Source organism: Simochromis diagramma, unplaced genomic scaffold (assembly GCF_900408965.1).
Source record: "Simochromis diagramma unplaced genomic scaffold, fSimDia1.1 OVJJ01000483.1, whole genome shotgun sequence".
Taxonomy (NCBI): domain Eukaryota; kingdom Metazoa; phylum Chordata; class Actinopteri; order Cichliformes; family Cichlidae; genus Simochromis; species Simochromis diagramma.
In genome coordinates, this window is record NW_024386835.1 from 2,678,292 (window position 1) to 2,699,584 (window position 21,293).

Below are 21,293 nucleotides of genomic sequence, written 5' to 3' on the forward strand. Positions count from 1 at the left end.
GTCTCAAATTTGCCTAAAAACATCTTGATGATCCCAAAGACTTTTGGGAAAATATTCTGCGGCCGATGAGACAAAACCTGAACTTTTTGGAAGGTTCAAGTGCTGTTCCATCTAATGTAAAACTGACACAATATTTCATAAAAAGAACATCATACCAACAGTCAAACATGGTGGCGGTAGTGTGATGGTTTGGGGCTGTTTTGCTGCTTCATGGTGATTTTCCGTAATTGATGGAACCATGAATTCTGTTTTCTTCGAGAAAATCCTGACGGAGAATGTCTGCCTATCAGCTTGTGCCATCAAGTACAAGTACACTTAAGAAGCAAGACAATTATCCAAAGCACACCAGAAAGTCCACCTCATTTTGGAGTGCCTAGTCAAAGTCAGGAGTTAAATCGCATTGTGATGCCTTAGCACGATCTTAAACAGGCTGGTTTAACAGGATTTTCAGAAACCCTCCAGTGTGGCTAAATTTAAAGAAAAGATGTGAAATGTGAAAGCCTCATTGTCAGTCACAAATGCTCCATTGCAGTTCTTACCACCAACTACGGTACAATCAGTTGTTAGCCTTAGGTGGCAATAGCTTTTTCACATCAACTTTTTCCTTAAATAAAATCAGTTATTATTTATTTAAAAAATGCATTTTGTGTTTACTCTCGTTTTTTTTTTTTTATTGAAATTTCTATGATGATCTGAAACACGTGTGAAAAATATGCAAAAAAAAGAGAAATCCAAAGGTGGCAAATGTTTTTTTCCAGCGCTGTATATTGTGAGTGCTAAAATGAGAGCTTCTGTCTATTTTCCCTTTGAGGTGCTGAACCTGTTTCTGGCCCTGCTGCTGAGCTCATTCAGTGCAGACAACCTTGCTGCCACCGATGATGATGGTGAGCCCAACAACCTCCAGCTCGCAGTTGCTCGCATTAAGCTGGGGATTGCCTGGTTCAAGGCAAACATGCGAGTTTTTGTAGCCACAATGCTAAAGAAGGTACCACATAATTGAACATTTATACACCTCCTTGTTTAAATAACATTGTTTTGTGTCAGACTCCTATTTGATGGCAGTTTGTTTCCTAATAGCGATTTTTCATTGGTTGTTTTATCACTATGACAAGCAGCCTGTCGAAGACGAACAGAAGCCTTTGGATGAAATGTATGAGAAGAAGCTCAACTGCATTGCAAATCACACAGTGGATATCAATCGAGGACTGGACTATGCTAAAAATGGCAATGGGACCACCAGCGGAATTGGGAGCAGTGTGGGAAAGTACATGATTGATGACGACTACATGTCCTTCATCCACAACCCAAACCTCACTGTCTGCGTTCCAATCGCTGTTGGCGAGTCTGACTTTGAAAACCTTAATACTGAAGATTTCAGCAGTGAATCCGATGTGGAAAACAGCAAAGATGTGAGTATCATCTGCCCTTGCTTTGCAGGTAGTTTTAGTAAATTATTGTTTTGATGTCAGAGGTGATGAGGTTGCTAAATATAACATGGTAGGAAGCAATGCAATAGTGCAGTAAACAGAATAAAGTTGAGTATATCGTGCAATATGCAGTAAGTGGAACTCATCTGAGTTGCCACACTAGAGAGACTTAGTTTAACTGACATTTAAGAACATCCATTTAGACAGGAGCGCTGTAACACTGAGCCTGAGTGCTGACCCTGCAGACAGCCAAGAACAGCAGGCAGACAACAGACTGCCCTGGTGAGATGACAGAGAAGCAGAGTCACAGTCTACTGTACAGTATAAATGGAGGAGAAGGATACCCAGACCCAAAGTGTGTGGAGAAGTCTGATGGGTGGGTCACCTTGACCTATTTTGTTGTAGGAAGAAAGGAGATAATGCAGCTGAATCACTACTGTACCTGCATCAGGTTTATATTCTACTGAGCTTCCTCAACCACAAAAATCTACCCAGCGCTGCAGCTGGCCAGAGGGCACGCTGCAGGGCGAAAGCCAGTCAGAAAAGCATGATGGCTATTTTGTAAAAAGAATTTTAAAAAATGGTGGAAACAGGGGAAGAAGGGGTGAATGTTGATGTGCATTCACTCTTCAGTGAACTGAACTGTCCTGAGTGTTTGTGAGTGTTTTTGTCGAGTTAACAGTAAACAACTAATATCAAACGTGTATCTAAAGTATTAAATGAATCGTGCGATTAAAACACACATTACCTTACATCCTCTTTTCCCTCACAACACAGATAAATCCCCCGATTCTTTCAAATGTGTGCCAGTGCAATCCCTCCATTGTGTTTTGTGAGGTTTTGGGCTTTTTTTCTACTTAGGTTCTGTTTTGAGTGTTTGCTGTTTGCTGGTGTTTTCAATGCATTTGACCTCTCAGGGCCACCGTATAATGACTATTATTAACAGTTCAAAGAATTACTGATTATCTCTAGTGACTAACATGACTTTTAATAACTGCGCTACATGGCTGTAACGTGTATACCTCCATTTATAAATCATGTCATGCATATAAACCCAAAGAGTGCATTAATGTAATGGCTTCACTGGCACTGTGCCTTATACATATTGTACGCTTTCAGCATCTCACTGCTGAACCTATAACATTCAGAGAGAAACTAAGAGGTTGAACTGATCTCTTTGTCCTAGCTGGATGACACCAGCTCGTCTGAGGGCAGCACAATAGACATCAAGCCTGATGTGGAGGAGGTGGCAGTGGTGGAGGTTGTGGAGGAGTATCTTGACCCAGAAGCCTGCTGGACAGATGGTAAGTGGTGATTAATTTTTGACTTTTTGGTTAGTAATAACAACAAACCCACACAATATGTTATCGGTGTACTGTGTTAATGACAGCTTATTCACAGTTCAATCCATGATGTATATCAACAGTCGTGTTTTCATTTGGCATGCAGAGTGTGTGGCCAAATATAAGTGCTGTGATGTTCCCATTACTCACGGGTGGGGGAAATACTGGTGGTTCCTGAGGAAGACCTGCTACCTGATAGTGGAACACAACTGGTTTGAAACCCTGATCATCTTCATGATCTTGCTCAGCAGTGGGGCCCTGGTAAGAACACACACACACACACACACACTGTACCGTAAACATGTTTCCAGTTTTGCACACTCTCACAAACAATCTAATTGCCCTACTACAATGTCTAATTAACAATATGATAAAATGCACATCAAAGCAAGAATACAAGCAACAAATTAGAAAAACATGAACAAAATCAGTTAATGATTGCATTTAGTTCTGAGGATGTGAGCAAGCATCATCTTCTGCTTTTCTTCTGCAACTGCTCTTGATATTATTGCCGATAATGGACAGCAAAGTGCTGTAATGCACCAAGCTTTCAACCAGGAGTTTCTAGCTTAGGCTTGCAGCTTTATCCAGGTGGGAGGTAAAGACAAACACTTATATGTGGAATAATGGAAACAGGGAATGAAGGGAACCATGACCCTAGTCTGATAGGGTTATGTTTATCAGTTATTTTTCTGCATGGTGTAAACAACTTATTGTCAACAACAAATGAACACAGCATGTCATCCAGCAAATTCTAACCCAGGTGATTTAGAAGAGTGAAAAGACCTTCATACTGATAATAACACTGGTTGTTTCATGCCATGCATATTGTCTGTGTGATGTTTCTGTTCTGCTCTTCAGGCCTTTGAGGACGTGTACATAGAACAGAGGAAGACAGTCCGTATCATCCTGGAGTATGCGGATCGTGTTTTCACCTACATCTTCATCCTGGAGATGTTGCTGAAATGGGTGGCTTATGGCTTTGTCAAGTACTTTACAAATGCCTGGTGCTGGTTGGACTTCTTCATTGTTGATGTAAGTACATTTGTATGTGGCTTGGTTACATACTGGCCACATGATGATAGTTTAAGATCACAACATCCACAGATTTGAGAGTTTAAAGTCAGTGAGTCATTTGTCACACAGAAAAGATGCTGTATTGGGGAAACACGTATGTTTGTTTTTTGTTTCTACCAAATGGGCGAATGTCTCAAAAACCATGGTTTTATTCCTTCAGCTAAAAACTAGAGAGATAACAGTTCCTGCACTGCTGAGTCACAGACCTCTTTATCTAGTCAGCAGTGTCTACACCAGGGACCACAGAAACGCATCTGCACATTGCTCCATGGTTCTGTCATGAAGCCTGGAGATTTTGCTTAGTTTCAGTAGCACAATGGCCTCTCTGTCCTGAATGTTCAATCTGGCCTGCTGAGGCATTCAGTGTTTCCCTCTCTTGACAGCTACTGTAATTCATATGTGGTTTATCCTTTTCTCTCATTTGTGTGTGATCTGTTTCTCACGTGAATTCTTTCCTGCATCTATATTTAAAAAATGATGTCATAGCTAGTGAAATATCTGGTGCTTCTCAGGAAGTGACACTTTTTATAGCACTTTACTTCGTTATTTTACGGTTTTGAGGAAAAGAATAATTTGGAAATTTGAGAATTAAAGTGATTGATCACTGAATGTGATGGCATACATTCAATGATATTTTTATGGACAGTTTATGTAATTAGTTGATCATTTCAGTCCCTGACATTGACCTTTCCAAATCCAAATGATTTTTTCCTCAAAATGTGTAATTTAATTCAATTTTATATATTTAGCAATGAATTTATATTTTTTGTCTTGTCGTAATATTGATTTCTATATATATATATATGTATATATGTGTGGGTTTTTTTATTATGTCCTATGTTGTGCTAAGTCATTCATTTATTTTATTTGTCCTTTGACCACCAATTTATCTTCACCCTTAATTGTGAAGTGCCAGCCTGTCTATGTTAACATCGACATATACATATAAACAAGCATTTAGTTATGTTTAATAGGAATGTAGTGTTGTATGTTGTATTCCTGATGGGGGTCAGAAATTGTAAGTATGTTTACCCTGCACACATAACATTTTTTATGATTATTTGTGTATATCATGTATTTTCAGTTACTGTCTGATTGTCTTTTACAATATGTAACGTCACAATAGTTTGTTGAGAACAAAGAACATAGGAGTAGTCAGGTTGCTTCACAAACATCTGCCTTTGTTTTTAACAAACACCCTCAGTTATCAAGATTACGATTGGAATCTGGCCACTAACTTTCAGTGATCACGCTCAAAAGATCAGGTGGTCAAAGAATCATTTGAATATAGCAGTAGAAGATGTTAAGGTTTGGAGAAACTGACCAAATGACACTGCTGCCCACAAGAAGGACAAAAGAAGGACAAAGAATAAGTGTGTGAGTCTTCACACGGCCACTTCAATAGTTATTCTTAATTAGCATTATGTTCAATCCCCTTTTGTCTTCAGATCTCCTTTAATTCTTTGTGGCACAGATGCAACAAGGTGCCAGAAACATTCCTCGGAGATTTTGGTTCATGCCGAGTCGACATGACTGCATCACACAGTTGCTGCAGGTTTACTGGCTGCACATCCATGATAGGAATCTCCACATCACCTTCTAGAAAGGTGTGAAGGTGCTCTATTGGACTGAATCTGCTAACTGTGAAGGTCATTTGATTTCAGTGACCTCATTGTTAAGATACCAGAAACCAGTGGTATGTTCTCCTACTGGAAGGAGCCATCAGCAGATGGTCACTGTGGTCATAAAGAGATAAACATGGTCAACAAGACCCCAGAGGAAAATGTCTCCCACACATTATACCAGCAACACCGTGAACCATTGATGAGACAGGATGAACCCATGTTGTTTATGCCAAAATCTGACCCTACCATCCAAATGTTGCAGCAGAAATCAAGACTCATCAGAACACACAGCATTTTTCTTCTGTTGTCCAGTTTTGGTGAGCCTGTGCAAATTGTAGCCTCAGATTCTTGTTCTTAGTTAAAAGGAGTGCAGAAGACCACACCCAGTGCTGCTGAAGCACATCTGCTTCAGAGGTTGATGTGTTGTGCATTCAGAGATGCTCTTCTGCGTACCTTTGTTGTAAGAAGTGTTTATTTGAGTTAATATGCTTTCCTGTCAGCTTAAAGCAGACTGGCCATTCTCCTCTGACCTCTGGCATCAACAAGGCATTTTTAGCCAGAGAACTGCCGCTCAGTGGATATTTTTTTTCTTTTTCAGACCATCCTCTGTCAACCCTGGAGATGGTCATGTGGGAAAATTCCAGTAGCTCAGCAGTTTTTGAAACACACAGACCAACTGTTCTGGCATCAACAATCACACTGCGTTCAAAGTCACTTAAATCAGTTTGAAATTGAGCAGGTCATCTTGGCCATGTTTACATGTGCTGAGCTGCTGTCGTGTGGTTGGCTGATTAGTTAATGAGCAGTTGAACAGGTGAACCAAATGAAGTGGTCAGTGAGTGCATACACAACATTTGTGACACTTATAATACAATGTTATGCAGAAGATGTTAATATCACTACAGGACTGAGATATATATTCACTTCCATAGAAAGCCCTTTAAATGTAAATCGAAACAATATGCAGTTACTTGGCTGTATATAACAACAATCAATATAAAACAACCAAATGTTAAAACTGAGAAATGATATTGTCGCTTTAAATGATATGTCAGCAAATCATTTAAAAAGGGTTTAGATATTTATATTACAAATGTGTAGCATCTTTCTTTTATTTGTCTCTGTAGGTGCTTAGAAACTTCACAGTTAGAGCCTGGCAGAGGCAGAAAGCGAAAGATTTCAAAGAGTGTGGAAAGAAAACTAGTGAGAGATGTGTCTGCAGAGCCCAGGACAACTGCAGAGGGGTAGGGTAACCCTACACCTGCAAACCAGACTGAAACAAGCTAAGGAGAAGATCAGAAGAAAGTAGAGATTTTTAGCCACAGATATGCTGCTTATAGTTGGAGAAAGAAGGGGAAGGCATACAAGCCAAAATAACACCATCCCTACAGCGAAACATGGTGGTGGGAGCATTAAGCTGTGGGGATGCTTCAGTCCATCTGGAACTGGAAATCTCATCAAGGTGGAAGGAATGAAGAAGAAAGAAGCATATGTGACGATTTTAAATGAAAACCTGAAGCAGTCAGTAGCAAAACTGGGTCTGGGTCTGCTTTGTCTTCCATCACAGTGACCCAAAATGCACTTTGCTCCTGGTGAAGAATTACTACCAGAAGACTAAAATAAAGATTATTGACTAGTCTGCAAAAACACACATGCCAGGAAATAATGGGAAATAATTATGTTTCTTAGTGCAAAGTAAAATAATGTAAGCGCCCAAAATAAAACTAGGATACTTGGAAAAACTGTGTTAAAAACTCATTACTCTTTTTAACAGTACTTGGGGGAAATGAAATTTTCATGGGGGTAACTAAATGGCAGCATATGTTCCAAAGAAGCTTATATATAATATGAAGGTTATCATGCTGGAGATACACTATGTATTTATTGTGATATTAATAATAATAATAATAATGGATTGGATTTATATAGCGCTTTTCTAGGCACCCAAAGCGCTTTACAATACCACTATTCATTCACTCTCACATTCATACACTGGTGGAGGCAAGCTACAGTTGTAGCCACAGCTGCCCTGGGGCAGACTGACAGAAGCGAGGCTGCCATATCGCGCCATCGGCCCCTCTGGCCAACACCAGTAGGCAAGTAGGGTAAAGTGTCTTGCCCAAGGACACAACGACCAGGACAGAGAGCCCAGGGATCGAACCGGCGACCTTCCGGTTACAGATGCGATTCCCAACCCCCTGAGCCACGGCCACCCTACAACAATGCTATTGTAGGGTCATTACTTTACCATATAAAGTTATATGGTATATATGACATATGATATAAATATGATGGTTATATGATATAAATAAAATGGAATAATGGCCGAAGTGTTTCTCAGTTTAAACATTTGACATGTTCAGGGTTTTTTTGTGTGTTTTTTGGTTTTGTTTTTTTTTACAATTTTCATGTAGGCTAAGTAAAGATTTTCTAAATGTGTGAGTAGGATCCTCTCTTCCCAACAATTATAGTAAGGGGTCTGTCCTATGGGTCATGATGGAAGACAAAAGTGTTAAATTATTCAAGTTACATGCTGGATTTTTTTTTTTTTTTGCGTAACCCTGAAATATGAAGACATCGCAATATAGTCTGATAAATTAATCCAGATTTTTTTAATGCAGCCCTCTGTCCTAACACTGACCTGTCCTCTCTCTCACAGCAGGTTCCTATAACTGTGTCTCTCTTTAAGTTAAGAGAGATGTTGTGCAGCTATCGAGAGGGACTGAGGGGTCGGTGTTTGGGGGTCCAGGGTAAGGTTGATGTGCTGTGGTGGGACTCCTACTTTCACAGGCTTTTCCTCTCTTCTAACCCTGAAAGTTGTCGTCAGCTTCTGCGTTTTCTCTCCCTTCTTTAAGTACAATGCCCTCTGATGTGGAAACTGTACTGTTTTGTATCGTGTACTGTGTGTATATTATTGTGTCACATTGATTTAGTGTTTGTGAACTCATTTCTCCTCTAATTTTTCCCTTTGTTTGACTCTCTTCTCTTCCTCTCACTGTGTCAACCACAAGTTTCTTTCCAGGTGTGCTCACTGTGCTGTTAAGCTGGTTATCACGCTAGACTGGCTTGCCAAACTAAACCAAACTCAAACATAAGCAAACACATTTTTTTTAAAAGAAAAGGAAAAAAAGAAGTCCGACTACGCTTTATTGACCGTTGTTTATTGTAATAACTCCTGTTTAACCGTTATGCTATATAGATACATATACTTACACATATATAACCTATATATGTACTTATATATATCTGTATATAACCATTCAGCCATCCTTACACTTTAGAGTCCACCTTTCTTTCTATTTCCCCTCTAACTTTGTGGGTCCTCTCTTCCTTTGCCTCTGTCTTTCCCTCTTCTGTCCCTATCTGTGTAGGTGTCTATAGTCACCCTTATAGCTAATGCGTTGGGCTACTCCGATCTAGGCCCGATTAAATCACTCAGGACACTGAGGGCCTTGAGACCCCTCAGGGCCCTGTCACGTTTTGAAGGGATGAGGGTAAGACCCAAGATACCAGGCAGCTGGTCCTTTTGCATGCCGAATAAATAAAAAGTATCAGCGCATGCTAGAGATGGCAGAATAGATTTTAAATATCTCTGAGGGGACTTTTCTTTTTTTAAAGATGACTCCTTGGATTAGTGAGAAGCTTTTTGCATGGACGCAGATCATCTCAGATGGTCATCATACATCTGATTTGATTAATCATGTTTCATTTCATATATAATAAATTTAGCATTATTTTAAAGCATTTAGCAGTGACTCCAAATATTAACAAAATTAAACTCTGTCCAATGCTTTATTTAAAAAAGTAGACTGCACTCCAACTTTTTGCTTGAGTGATTCAGCACGCTACAATAAAAGCTCTGTTTAGTACCAGCTGAAGGAACAACTAGAGGTTGGTTTGAACTGTCAGGCAAAACAAATTCAAGCTGAGCCATGCAACAGGGTTATGACACAGACCCAAAATGCAGTCTGTTAAGTGCTACAGAGCCCCCAGCTCAAATGAACTGATATCCAAATTAGTAGTTAATCTTTGTGCATACTTCATTTACAGGGTGCACACAGTTAAGTCTGTCCTTAAGTGTGTGCACAGTTTCTACAGCAGTAGTTGTGATGTAACTCCAGAGTTTTAACTAATAAACAAACAAAATAGAATCTGGTTTAATCTGGTTATTTCATGTGATGGATTGGGTCAGCCTCTGGTTGTTGCTGGGCAAAAAAAAAAAAAAAAACAACAAAAATTTTTATTGTGCCTAGGCTCAGCATCTTCTGGCTTTTGCTCTGGCTCAAGTGTCCTGTTATCTGATATTATCACAGTTTGGCTTTGGCATTGTCACACTGGAAGATCAACAAACTTCTGGTTGCATAACCCCTCCCCTGACATCCTTGCTCATCACTCCTCAGTGAATTTCATCACCATGATTTTCACGATCACCGTTTTGCAGTTATATTAAGTTATCGCATAGCTGCATTGTCTCTATATTACAACATTAGACAGAACACAAAATAACGCAAATAATTTTGACATTTGATGTTTGCCTATAGTTTTGGTTTATTTGGCTTTCTGTTTTCATGGCTTGGTGTTTGGAAATGCACATTCCTGTGTTTTCCTCCTAATTCTAACAGCTGTATATCATTCAGGACGGTAAAGTTATCTTTTATATTAACAGTTCATGCAATCATTACTTAACTGATTGAATTAATTTGTTGCATTGAGCAGCCACAGCTAACACAAATGTTCTCTTGACATACTGGAACACAAATAGTATACGAGTGTGTATGAATGCAATATACTTTTGATGGGAATAACAATATGCTGGGGCACAATACAAAAAAATCTGATAATGTGGATTAGAAGCTACAAAAGGATAACTTTATAATGATTTATAACTAGTTGTAATGAGTTTTAGTTTAATATACCAAGCTGTCATAAAACAGTACTATGTCATTTAAATGCTGACAGTCAAAAGTGATGATTTATAAAATTTGTAATATCCCCTTTATTACCAAAACCTATAACACAAACTATTTTAAGCATGGCTTTCTGTTCAAAGTTGAAATAATCAGAGTTCTACACTGTTTTGACTTGTTGTGCATTGTATTGTGCCCTGTTGTTATACTCGCTTGTAGGTTATTGTGATTGGCATGAATTTTTACGAAGCAATCACATAATGCAACTTGAGTCTCTAAGGGAGGGAAAGAATGTGCATTTCTATGTAAGTGTGTGTTTCTGTGCAAAATGTTATAACATCTACAAGCAGGTGGTGTTTGATTGCTAACATACACTCTTGTCTGCTCCCCACCCCCCTGTTCTTTTTAGGTTGTAGTGAATGCCTTGGTGGGTGCAATTCCCTCAATCATGAATGTGTTGCTGGTGTGTCTCATCTTCTGGCTCATCTTCAGCATCATGGGTGTCAATCTGTTTGCTGGAAAGTATTACTATTGTTTCAATGAGACAGCTGAGGAGTACTTTCTACCGCATGAGGTGAACAACAAAACAGAGTGCTTAGCACTCATCAAGGACAACTATACTGAAGTCAGATGGAAGAATGTCAAGATCAATTTTGACAACGTGGGCGCGGGATACCTGGCACTCCTACAAGTGGTGAGAAACTTTTTTTTTGGCTACTTCTCATTTGTACAGTTTTTTTGTTTTCTCACACTGTGACTGCCACCATCGCAGGCAACATTCAAAGGCTGGATGGACATCATGTATGCGGCAATAGATTCTAGAAAGGTAAGCTTTTTCAGTTTACAGATAGTCTGACTTTCACATCAGCAGGACCTACAGTTTCTTAATATGTTTTTTTGTTTATGGCAATTTGTAGGTGGAGGATCAGCCCATTTATGAGGACAACTTGTACATGTACATCTACTTTGTCATATTCATCATCTTTGGCTCATTCTTTACCCTAAACCTCTTCATTGGTGTCATCATTGATAACTTCAATCAACAAAAGAAAAAGATAAGATTGCTTTTCTTCATTTATCTCTCAAATATACACATTTTTACTTTCTCACCAGAGTTAGATGAAACAGTCAATTACACTATAATCAAGAAGACAGATGTATGTCCCAAAATATCAGGTTAATCCTTTAGGATTAAAATCTACACCGCTGACTTTGACTTTTTTTTAAAGTAGATCCTGCACTGGAAAATGTGGTCCTGCAGATTGTAACCAAATTGTTTTTTGTCCCTTTACTTTGGAGGTCAGGATATCTTCATGACAGAAGAGCAGAAGAAGTATTACAATGCAATGAAGAAACTAGGGTCCAAGAAACCACAGAAACCAATCCCCAGGCCCCAGGTAAATATTCTCCTCCCTTCTCCTCCACGCAAGTTACATTTCTAAAAATCATTAAGAAAATCACTCCAACATCCCTCTTCTGTCTTCTCGCTTTCTCCTCAGAACAAAATCCAGGGCATGGTGTTTGACTTTGTGACGCAGCAGGTGTTTGACATCTCCATCATGATACTCATCTGCCTCAACATGGTCACTATGATGGTAGAGACAGACAATCAGTCGGAGGAGACAGAGAACGTGCTTTACTGGGTCAACTTTGTCTTCATTGTTGTCTTCACTGGCGAGTTTTTACTGAAGCTCTTCGCACTACGTCACTATTACTTCACCAATGGCTGGAACATTTTCGATGTGGTTGTGGTCATCCTTTCAATTGTGGGCAAGTATTTAAAAAGGCTGTTTATGCATGAGGGGAAAAGTCAAAGCAGCTTTACTGGAAATGGCTCAAATAAGCCAATTTCATTCACGTACTGCAGATGCACACAGCTCAAACATGAGCCAGACTTTAAGCTAACCTGTGTGTGGCCTCCTGCAAACTCTGTTCAGGCAGCTCTCTTGCCTAAACCAAACTTTGTGTTTCTACCAGCTGTAATATATATGAATTAAAATATATGTAGCACTAATGTGTGCAACGTGTCAGAAGGTGAAATTTAAAATCTTTCTTTATATTTTGCTTTCAAGCAGCCAGACTTTCTTGGAATTTTTAAAGTGGTGTTGAGCAATAGCACTTTCTTGCTAGTAGCCTGTCACAAAAATCCATAATTTGGTTCCATTTCTTTAATCGAATCTATTAAAAATGTCAAATATAACATAGTTTGACAGGGATAAAATTTTATTTTTGCACCAACAAAATAGCTAAAAGCTTGGCTTATCTCAGCATGGTGGGCAACTGTGCCGTTAAAAGATTTAAAGCCAATCTTATGGAAGGGAAACACTGAGAAAGGGCTGAGGTATGCCAAATTACTCAAGAACTGGACTGAAAATAAGCCTCAGGAAAGCTGCATAAGAGAGTTCAGGCTCAGTTAAAGAACACAGCTGGCGTAAAGAAATATTTCCCATTTTCCAAGTAAATATAAAGAAATATAAAGGAATCAGGGATTGCTGGACTTTTGCCCAGTATACATAAAATCAAATATAAAAAAAACTTCAATTTCTTTCTTTCAAATGTCTTCAGTTCAAACGTTGCCATACAGTTTTTCCTGGCTTTTTGTTGTGATCCTCGTGCTGTATAAAAACAGATGAATTACTAACTAAGACCAACAAATAATGAAGAATCAATGTTTCTTTTCCTGCTGTGTGGAATGGGGTAAAAGCATTCAGTCGGCTTTTGTCTCAGCCTTAACTAACATGTGTTTGTTTTTCCTTCCTTTGAATTTCAGGAATGTTTCTGGCTGACCTGATTGAGAAATACTTTGTCTCACCAACACTGTTCAGGGTGATCCGTCTGGCTCGTATCGGCAGGATCCTGCGTCTCATCAAGGGGGCCAAAGGAATCAGAACTCTTCTGTTTGCCCTTATGATGTCACTTCCTGCCTTGTTCAATATTGGCCTCCTTCTTTTCCTGGTTATGTTCATTTTCTCCATCTTTGGAATGTCTAACTTTGGCTATGTGAAATACGGGGCTGGAATTGATGACATGTACAATTTTGAAACCTTTGGCAACAGCATGATCATCCTGTTTATGATCACCACGTCTGCGGGATGGGATGGCCTTCTGCTGCCTATTCTGAACTACCCTCCGGACTGTGACCCCTACTTGGAGAACTCTGGGACCCCTGTTACGGGAGACTGCGGCAACCCATCGGTGGGCATCTTCTTCTTTGTTATGTACATCATCATTTCTTTCCTGATTGTAGTCAACATGTATATTGCCATCATCCTGGAGAATTTCAGCGTGGCCACAGAGGAGAGTGCAGACCCACTCAGTGAGGATGACTTTGAGACCTTTTATGAAATTTGGGAGAAGTTTGACCCAGATGCCTCCCAGTTCATCACCTATGCCAAGCTTTCTGACTTTGCAGATGCACTCGAACACCCACTCCGCGTGCCCAAGCCTAATACCATTGAACTGATTGCAATGGACATGCCTATGGTGAGTGGAGACCGCATACACTGTCTGGACATCCTCTTTGCCTTCACCAAGCGTGTGCTGGGTGACAGCGGCGAGTTGGACATGTTGAGGCAACAAATGGAGGAGCGTTTCGTGGCTGCCAATCCTTCCAAGGTCTCTTATGAGCCTATCACCACCACTCTGAGACGCAAGCAGGAGGATGTGTCTGCCAGAATCATTCAAAGGGCCTACCGCTCCCATTTGGCCAGTCGGGGTTTTGTTTGTAAGCGCAAACCAGCCAATAACAAAGACGAGAATGGTGGTAACAATCAGGAACAAGAAAAGAAAGAGGGCACTCCCTCAACTGCCTCCCTGCCTTCTTATGACAGTGTAACCAAACCTGAGAAGGAGAAACAGGACGACAACAATGAGGGCAAAGGGGGAAGGAAAGAGAAAGGAAGAAACCAAAAAGACATCAGGGAATCCAAATGTTAGGCCAATGGATGTATATTCACAGTAATAACAAAAAGATGATACTAATGCGAGCGGAAACTCACCAACACAGTTGTACAGATTATTTCATTTGCAAGTCAGAAAAAAAAAAAGTCTTCAGTAATTTTGTTTACAGACTTCATTCTTATATTGATGCAGAGAGAAGCATCTTGGTCTGTTACAGCTTGAAGACTTGAACTTTAGTCAAACCAAACATAATCAGCATACTGTGCGACTCTGTATCTGGACTACTTAACAAAAAGTCAATCAAAACAGACTGCGTCCCATACCACTCACTTATGACTGGTCTTACAGATAAGTTGAGCAAACTCTACACCAAGAGGTGAAATGGAAAAAACAACAACAAAAAAATCACGCGTCTGGATGCAAGGAATGGTTTTCTTATGGAAGACAGTACTGTGAAAGACAACAAGGATGCTGCTCGCTGCTGAAGAAACGCCTTCTTGCTGCAGCCACAGAGTGTTTCTGTGTCGTTTAATACAGAAATGTATAAAGGAACAAATGGCACACTCACTCTATGAGCAAACAGAAGGTGAGTGAAAGACACAAATAACAGTGTGAACTACTTTTTTGTTTTATTGAGCTAGAAATTGTTTTCGTTTTGTTTTTTGAGCAGCGAAAATGCAAACAGAAGAAAAAAAAAGAACAATATCCAACAAGTTTGCCCATGTCAATCAACTCTTCTACTCATTTTATCTTTGTTATAATCCACATCGAAATCCTTTTTTTAACATGGGCTTTCACACCAAATTGAGTAAGTGTCTGTTTATTATGGAGTCAACTCGGGCCAAGGGCTTAACATTTACTCAGAAAGATTTCCAAACAAATAATAAGTGTGCTTGTTCAATGCATAGAAATGACTTGCATGATGGCATGTTTTGATCAGAAATCTTTGCATGAATTATCATAGTCCACAAGACACTAATACTCAGACCACGACGGTGGCTCGACTGTACGATCAAGACATGTTCGAAATTTGAAAGTTCAGAGTAATTTGTTCCACGAAGATAAGCGATGTGGGGAGGGGGGGGTTGATCAGCTTAAAATGGATCCAAATTTTAATCTCATTACTCAGCACATTTCAAATTACTGTTTAAACCTGTTGTCTCTATAGATGGAAGAATGATATATGTCGGGAAATGATAGCACCGTCAGTGCATCAGTGGGTGAAATAAAAAATAAATAAATAAGTAAATAGTTGCTGCTTTGGAAATTTTGAGTGTGTAAGATTTAGAGAGAGATATTTGTGTGTGTCATGGGACTGAAACGTTTGTTAATTTGGACAGAAATACAGTATTTTCAAGGGCACAGCACTTTGAAATGAAAAAAAAGAAGCTTATATTTATAATTTGTATGCACCTATGTAATGCTCCATACCATCTGCCTTTATTTTTGTGTAATCGGGCATTGTGGGTATCCTGCTGTCAGTGGTTTGTGGGGATTTCACAGGTTTGGCAAACTCCTTTCTATTTCTAATGTTTCTCTGTGGGTGGTTAGACCTTTTCTGATAGGGCTGACAAGAGTTTTGATCCTTGTTAGGTTAATTTATTTACACAAAATGTAAATGTATGTATCTTTTGTTGTTGTTGTTGTTGTTGTTGTTGTTATTTTCTTTCAGGATATAATTTCCATGTCTTGCCTTTATTTTGTGCTTTTACTTTTAGAGAAACGATCTTGTGATGAGACATATTAGTAGTATCTTATTTTGTTGAGAAATGGGAAATAATGAATGGGTGATGAGAACATTGTGCGTGGAGAAGCCAAAGAGACCTGCCTTGTTATCCCTTGTTGCCCTTTGTCCATGGAGTGGGATTGGGTTAAGTATGCCCTGCCCAGTCTGTTTTCTCGCTGTCGTTATTAGACAGAGACCCTAGAAATGTATGCAATGCTTGAAAAATTCATCCCTTTTTCTCAGGAGATATTATAAATGTACTATTATGAGCTCTGCAACAAAATGCAAGTGAATGTGATGGGAGTATTTATGAAATCATGTTTTACTCTTTTGTTTTATGCCATGTTGATGGACGATGATCTCGGCTGGCTGTTGCGTTGCTGACAGCCGCCCGGTCAGGGGCCACTTTAGTGCTTCCTGCTTACGATGCTTAGAACTATAGGGCTAGAAGCATCTCGATGAAACGGCGTCATTGCGCTCGCTTGTAATGGTGACGTTTATATGAATAGTCATTATGGACTGCAGTCTGGTCTCAGTTAATTTCAGTAAACAAACTAATGTTCACCCTGATAGCAGCCAGATATAGGAAACACTGTGAGGAGATGTCATGAAAGTGAATTGGGACACGTTGGTTTGAGCAGCACTCTTAATTCCTTCTGAAGCAGAAGGGGATTGTTCAGTGGATCGGCCCAGATTTCAGTATTCACCAACAACAAGCGCTCCGAGCATCTCATTTGCCATGTTTTTCTCCCTATTGCTCTACTGCATAACAAATACCAAATAATCAGGCAGAGCACTGGATGCATCTTTACGGTGCTGTGAGCCTAGGCACCACACCAGAGCTTATGCACTTCCTGTCGTCCAGTGATGTCACTACCCGTTTATAAGCTGCTCCCAACCCCTCCTCATCCGTTTTCAAGTTCCATGGTCCAGTTGCTGCATGAAATCTCCAAAATCAGTGTGGGTGTTACCTTGAACCAAATAAAAAACGCTGAATGACAAACGTAAAAGCTACTGCCGTCCATTTTCTCCGAGACCTCCACGAATACGAGATTGACAGGAAGAAAGAGGGAAAATAAAAAATCGATACACATACATCCATTTGGGGGAAAAAAGAAATAAAATTCAGGCTTCGTTCTATAGGGCACAAACTGCAAAAGCTAAGACTGGACTTTTTAAGAGGCTATAAATAATGTATTATATTATTTTAACAGCATGTGTAGTTTTTTTGTAAATACAGGATTACTTAAAAAAAGAAAAACTACAGCTATTAATCTAACACTAAATATTAATAACCGTAAATAGAATGGCTTCCAGCTGACACCCCTTGTCACACTTGTTAGGCTGTGACGCATTTGTTAGATGGAATAGGTTTTTTCTTTCTTTCGTTCTTTTTTGATTCACATTTCACAAAAAAGAGGGAAGTAAGCTAATCTATATTTAAAAAAAACTGATTGTAATAAAAACTGTATAAATTCATATGTGCATATACAGAGCTATATTACATATATATTATATATATATTCTACCATTATATATATATATAGTATATATACATTAGAACAGTGTCTGTAACTCAACTCTCCTGTCCACTCCTTGCATTGAGGTGAAACCAGAGCCCCAGAGTGTAACTGATCATGCTTCTTTCTTTGTGTGGTATGTTCAGAGAAATAACCAAAACTCTGGCCTGCCCAGGACTTGTGCATACTGGGTACCAGCGTACAATGCATGGTGTTGTACTGGCTGCTTGCTGAGAAATGTGGAGCCTGCCTTGGTTAGAGGATTGCACTACCAGCATACCCTTTTGTATATGTGTGACGATGTCTTGCCCCTACTTTCCTATATTGTAGACACAAGGTTAAACGGATTCACACACACGCACACTCACAACCTCGCACATGCGCACACAAACACGCACACTCACACACACACTCACAGCCTTTTTGCAGGCGACTGCTGGTTAACCCGTGTGCCCCGACTACGAGCCACAGCTCACTCTGTGTGACGATTTCTTTTGCTTGTTGCAGCTCTAACCCTCCATGTTTCCCGTTAACACACTGCTGTAGTTTTGGAGCTCACCTTTAATTTCGCTGTCACTTTCAATATGATATAATAATAATGATTTTAAGGGTTAGTTGTCTTAACTGTCTGTGTGTTTGTTTATGGTGCAATATCTCTTAACGGCACGTGCCTTTTTAGCTTTCTATTTAGTCTGTCGATAAATCAGCAATGAGAATCTCAACACCCATCGAAGTGAATCAAAACGGAGCACGATAGACACAATGTATTGAGTTCGTAAATAACCTGAACTGAAAAACTCACCACCTAGATTAGACTGTCTGGACTAACATCTTGTAGAGTCATGTAGTAGAAGTGCTCTCTGTGTGTTCTGTTTACTGGCTCTCGGGCTAGCAAAAGAACAGCTTGCCTTTTGTTTTACACTACAGCTCATTTCCTAATGTTGGTTTACCAAATGGTATATGAGGCCATTCTTTTGTAGCATGACTGAGATACATTTCTTTTCTTTGAAACTACTTTAACTGAAAAAACCCTTTTGACTGTCATTGTCTCTTGCCACTAATACAGTCAGAAAGATAACACGTGTCGCACAACCACATTGGAAGTTAAATGAGAATCAGTGAAAGAATGTCTTCATTTGAGCACGAATCTATTTCCAAACAATAAAGCAGCCTTCCAGTTATTCCTCTGGCTGGTGTCATTTTTGGTTCTACAATGCATGGTTCTCATACAAAGTCTGACGATGTATCGCTGCATCATAATCTGTGTTATCTATTTAAGAAAATTACTGACACTTTAAAGAAGGTAATTTTGTTTGTTGCTGATGATCACAAAAATTGCAAGGAAGGGAATGTGTGCAGGTTGCAGTATACAGGGAGGGACAGAGACTACATTAAAGAACTCTGTAGTTTGTGTAGTTGTGAGAACGAGAACACAGCCTTCCTGCAGGAGTACGCATATGACATCGTTTCTGTTTGTGTTACCTGAATGCGACTCTTTGATCTGCCGTGTTTTGGGTGTGTCACGGTGAAACTGTAGTAAGATGGCAGGTGTGTGCTTGCATGTGCCCCCCCCGCCCTCCTCCTCCGTGTGTGTAAGGTGGTGCACTGAGTGAGGCAGGCGGGTGGTGGGGCGGGGAGGAGAGAGACAGCACTGCAGTGCAGATAGATGAATGCAGTGGCCTGGGCTGAGTCAGCAGCATGTTCCCAACAGGCTCAGACTGTACAACTCGCTGCATAGCGCCTCCTTGCCCACAGCAAGCAAAGCAGAGGGATCTACTTCAAGAAGACGAGGAGCACATGAGAACAGTGAACATATGCACACGCGAGTGAAAAGCAAGTCGGCCGCCGAGGATGGAAGCGTCACCTTCTGCCACACATGCTGCAACTGTCTGAATCGTGCATCTTGCAGACCACTGCTACTGCCATTTTAATAACAGAGTGTGCGAAGCTTATTTCCACACTGTTTCTCTAAATGTGTTGCTTCCCTCTGTAGATGTTGTAAAATAACCCAGGTGCATTATAATACTGTACAGTGCAGAGATTTTGTTTCATTTCTTCTCTTTAGGTTTCTGTCCTCCTTGCATCCTAATGTATAGAAGTGCATCGCTGCAGAGGTAGGACGTGGATTAAGTAGAACATTGGTCTGATCTGTCAGGTTGTGTGTTGTGGGAACAGATTTATGAAGGAGAGAGGGAGGCTGTGAGTGTCTGTAAGGGGTTGCACGGAAAGGGATTCAGCTGTAATCTGCAATATCTCCTTCACCAAATGTGGGCGAGGACTTCTTTTTCATATAAGAGATTTGTTTGTCAGCTCTGTCAACTTCCAGCTTTCCTTGCCCTTCTTACCTGACTGAAAAAAGACTGATTGTAAAACTGATATTTAAAGCTCAATTTGGCCGTTTTTACTCCCACTCCCTGATTTATTAATAGAGTGCAGCACCCTCTCTCCCTTCTGGGTTTTGTTTTCCATCCCTGCCCCTGTCTGCAAATATCACAGGCTTTGACTACTGTATTTATATCTGTAAAATCTCTAGATGGCTTTGGCATACTTCAAATGCCTTCTTACAGATATCTAACACCCTCTAGTGGGCTTTGTTGAAACACCACTTCCACAGATTTAGGGATGGGTAAAAGTTAATAATATAAGGCACTATAAGTTACTTTCTGGTGCTCTTATGGTGTATGGCGAGATGTTATCTCTCAGGCTGTTAATCCAGCAGTTCCCCATCAAGACGGGATCTTGCCAAACAAAATGAAAAGGAGCAAGTGGAGCTCTGGCAGTCATCTCCAATGGCTTCACAGACAAATTATTGGGGTAAAATTATTTAATTGTTTTTTTTTTTAAATGTTTAATTTTGTAAAATTCAATTAAAAGATTAAATGTAACTTTTCATTTTGAAATGGCTCATTTTTGTGGGGACTTATCACAAACATTAGATATTTAATGTTTGCCGGCTCTAAAGAGAAATATAGCCTCTTCTAGAAGAACTACTCATTTCATCATTTTAACACTAACTTTTTCACTTGACTGTCTGAATTTCAAAGTAAGTTTGACCATATGTGGTTCAGGAAAACCCAAAAAAGGTACACTTGTCCTACTGCACAGGTCTGTACTTGGACTGAAGGAGGAACTCTGCAGACTTCTTTGGAACTGAAGAAACTAAAATAACTGGATGATCCAAAGGAGAGAGTAATGAAATGGATAAGCATAATGTATTTGCAGTTACTAGGTTGTATTTTTCTCATTCTTTTAATGCAAAACTTTTAATCACAGTCTGTGCTTGCCATTCTGCAGCCATACGTTTGGTTAATTAACATACTTTTACAAATAAAGCCAGACAATAACCGAAAAGAAACGATATAAACTGAACTTGCAGGAGTGATAATGGCTTTCCTATTTTTATATTGAGAGAAGGTATATAAGGCAACGATTAACATTCAACATGGTGAGAACCATCTCGAGGGGACCCTGTAGGTGTCACTGTTATACTTGTTATGTGGTGTAGCTGCTGCAGTGTGAGTGTCATTAGAAGGACAGAGACAGCAATTCAAAACAGGGGTCATGTGCTGATTTTTCTTTTTTTTCGTTTGCTGTCTTATTCCACACCTGTGATCACAACTGAGATCTCAAATGCGGAGACATAACTAAGTCAGGTTAATAATTTCACTGATTTTAATGCTAAATGTGAGACATAACATAGCTGAATTGAAATTGTTAAATAGGAACAGAGGTTAGCTTTATCGTAGATGAATGGACTAACAGTTGCTG

General features: G+C 39.7%; 1 protein-coding gene across 11 annotated transcripts in view; it reads left to right on the forward strand.

Moving 5' to 3' along the window:
• scn8ab (sodium channel, voltage gated, type VIII, alpha subunit b) overlaps nucleotides 1–18,706 on the forward strand; it is a 45,980-nt gene extending 27,274 nt beyond the window's left edge. For 8 of the 11 annotated variants that reach the window (XM_040028824.1, XM_040028826.1, XM_040028823.1 and 5 more), the window contains 12 exons: nucleotides 812–985; nucleotides 1,113–1,409; nucleotides 2,614–2,731; nucleotides 2,877–3,031; nucleotides 3,632–3,805; nucleotides 8,844–8,966; nucleotides 10,789–11,073; nucleotides 11,152–11,205; nucleotides 11,297–11,434; nucleotides 11,672–11,776; nucleotides 11,879–12,149; nucleotides 13,150–18,706. In XM_040028824.1, the coding sequence (XP_039884758.1) occupies nucleotides 812–985; nucleotides 1,113–1,409; nucleotides 2,614–2,731; nucleotides 2,877–3,031; nucleotides 3,632–3,805; nucleotides 8,844–8,966; nucleotides 10,789–11,073; nucleotides 11,152–11,205; nucleotides 11,297–11,434; nucleotides 11,672–11,776; nucleotides 11,879–12,149; nucleotides 13,150–14,315 (3,060 nt within the window). In that variant the 3' untranslated portion in view covers nucleotides 14,316–18,706. The remainder of the gene's footprint in view (nucleotides 1–811; nucleotides 986–1,112; nucleotides 1,410–2,613; nucleotides 2,732–2,876; nucleotides 3,032–3,631; nucleotides 3,806–8,843; nucleotides 8,967–10,788; nucleotides 11,074–11,151; nucleotides 11,206–11,296; nucleotides 11,435–11,671; nucleotides 11,777–11,878; nucleotides 12,150–13,149) is intronic. The other 3 variants (XM_040028831.1, XM_040028828.1, XM_040028830.1) reach the window with 1 other exon arrangement.
• The last annotated feature ends 2,587 nt before the right edge of the window (nucleotides 18,707–21,293 follow it).